The 2,500-nt window shown below is 46.2% G+C and overlaps 1 protein-coding gene across 1 annotated transcript in view; it reads left to right on the top strand.

Annotated features, from left to right (window-relative positions):
- The window catches only part of chrna11 (cholinergic receptor, nicotinic, alpha 11), a 50,339-nt gene that overhangs the window by 31,953 nt on the left and 15,886 nt on the right, over positions 1-2,500 (top strand). Inside the window, exon 7 of the mRNA XM_042077417.1 lies at positions 91-285. Within this exon, the coding sequence (XP_041933351.1) occupies positions 91-285 (195 nt within the window). The remainder of the gene's footprint in view (positions 1-90; positions 286-2,500) is intronic.

The following is a 2,500-nucleotide window of genomic DNA, read 5'->3' as shown; positions in this document are numbered from 1 at the left end:
TCCTCTCTCCCTCTGACTGTCTCTATCATTTCTCTTCCTCTCCTCTATGTTCTATATCCCCCCTCCACCCCTTCCTCCCTCTCTCTGTAGGCGTACCGGGCACCAGGAACGAGGTGTTCTACGACTGCTGTAAGGAGCCGTATCCGGACGTAACGTTCGTAGTGACCATCCGGCGGCGGACGCTCTACTACGCCCTGAACCTGCTCATCCCCTGCATGCTCCTCTCCTCCATGACCCTGCTGACCTTCCTGCTGCCCGCCGACTCTGGGGAGAAGATCTCTCTGGGTGAGCAGGAGAGGAGGAGGACAGGAGAGAGGGGAAAGAGTGGAGGAGAGGAGAGAGGGGTGAAGAGTGGAGGAGAGGAGAGAGGGGTGAAGAGAAGAGGAGAGGGGAGGGGAGGGAAGGAGAGAGGTGAGAGAGTGGAGGAGAGGAGATGGGAGTGAGGGGAGGGGAGTTCTCTCTTGGTGAGCAGGAGAGGAGAGAAGAGGGGAGAAGAGAAGAGGGGAGAAGAGAAGAGGAGGAAAGAAGAGATGGGAAAGAGTGGAGGAGAGATTGGAGGAGAGAGGAGGAGGAGAGGAGAGAGTGGAAAGAGGGGAGGGAAGGAGAGGAGAGATAAGAGGATAGGAAGGGAAAGAAGTCAAGAGAGTAAAAGGGTTGTAGTTTGGGGTAGAGGGCAAGGAGGAGAATAGAAAGGAGGAAGAATAGAACTGCCAATGAGCACAGATGAGAAGAAACCACAGAAGAGAATAGTCCAGAGTACAGACCACAGAAGATTAGAGAGGATGAGAGGATGAGAGGATGAGAGGATGAGAGGAGGGCAGAGAGAAAAGAAGGGAACACATGAAATGGGAGAAGAGGAAGAAGCAGAAGAAAGAGGATGTTTTGAAGATCCAGGAACAGAGATGAGAGGCCAGAAGAAGGGTTCTGAAGGAGGGTTCAGGTGATAGGTGATACTGAAAAGGAAGGGTTAAAGGTGCGATTTATAGGATTGTTACCGAACGTTCTGTAGGCCAAAATCAAAACACTGGTGAACGTTCTCGAGACTACCAGATGCGAGCCTCTTCTGGGTTGCCAGATGTAATGAAGACTTAGCTAACGTTAGTTGACCTGCAGCTGCTTTAACGTTTCTCCAATCATGACCCAGCTACACATTACGGAAACAGTGAAAACAAAAAATACCTCTCTAACCAATGTAACATATTTAGCTGAAGTTAGCAATGCAGATAAAGTTTAGCCTAGGCTACCTGTTGTGGAGAAATATGGCCAGCTCTGCGTCAGACTTGATATTCTCCGTTTAACGAAGACGTCACCATCTCAGGAAGCTCCTCTCAGGATCTCCATTTAATTTGTTTCTTGTTTTAATTTTGGAGATTTGCCTGCCTCTTGTAGGCGTTCATGACTACAATTGACAGCAAGTTGACAGTTGGCCTTTGCTAATTTGGCAACACAAATAGGAGGACACGCCAGCCCATTATTAATACACTATTCTAGAATTAATCGTTTAAAACATAAACTAAAAATTCCAAGAGATTCCGCCCCGTAACTCATTTTTTTTCATGGGTTTTACGGGTTACAGTAATGTTGTCAAATAAGCCGTTACTTCAATTCATCGTGTTTCCTTACTCTCTGACAACATATGGTGATCATTTTTGGAATGGTTGCAGTTTATTTTCCATTATTTCCTACATACTGGCCCTTTAAGGAAGAGAGAGAGAGGAAGAGTGGTAGAGAAGAGGAGGAAGGAAACTGAGAAAAGATTAAATGACTACAGAGGAAGAGAGGGAGAGGAAAGACTTGATCCGTGATCTCCTTTTGGTGAACAAAGAAAGGGATGTTTTTGGTGGAAGTGAAGGGAGTTAGGAATTAAGGGAACGAGTTGAGGATAAAGAACATCCCTTTCTCATCCCATGAATGAGAACAAAAGGGAAGTTACAGGAAGAAATGAAGCAAGGTAGCTAAAGAAGGGAAAGAGAGTAGAGGATGGAGAGGTGAATCAGGAGAAGACGGCAAGGCCACGAAATCGGCCAGGAAAAGTCTGCAATAGTGAGAAAAAGTAAGCAAGGCATTAGGGAACTTTAGAAAGCTCTGGGTGACTGACAGTGCGGTTATGCTGATGAGCTTATACTGATCTCAGTACAGTGGCGCGCAAGGTTAATGCATTAGTCCACAGTTATGTGGCTAATTAATCTATCGACAGAACAAAGCCTTGGGGCTCAATTAAAGGACTAAAGGGAATTAAGTTTGACATCTTTTGGCCGAAGGACAGAATGAAAGGACATTCCTCACATCATCTATAGCAGAGGGGCCATGCTTGAGGTCAAGGCATTCCTGTAAGCGCTATTGCTTGGGCCAGGGTTCTGCCAATGTACTGTAGGCGTTTGCAATATTGGCTTAAAAGGATTGTTGCTTGTGCAATGTTTGTACAACGCCCACTTTAAAAAAAAACAACACTCACTTCTAAACTCCAGATGGATGGTGTTTCATCAGGGTCGAGAGAGAG

The sequence above is a fragment of the Alosa sapidissima genome, chromosome 21, assembly GCF_018492685.1.
Source record: "Alosa sapidissima isolate fAloSap1 chromosome 21, fAloSap1.pri, whole genome shotgun sequence".
Classification (NCBI taxonomy): domain Eukaryota; kingdom Metazoa; phylum Chordata; class Actinopteri; order Clupeiformes; family Clupeidae; genus Alosa; species Alosa sapidissima.
Note: the sequence above shows the minus strand (reverse complement) of the source record. Positions and strands in the feature narration are given on the sequence as shown.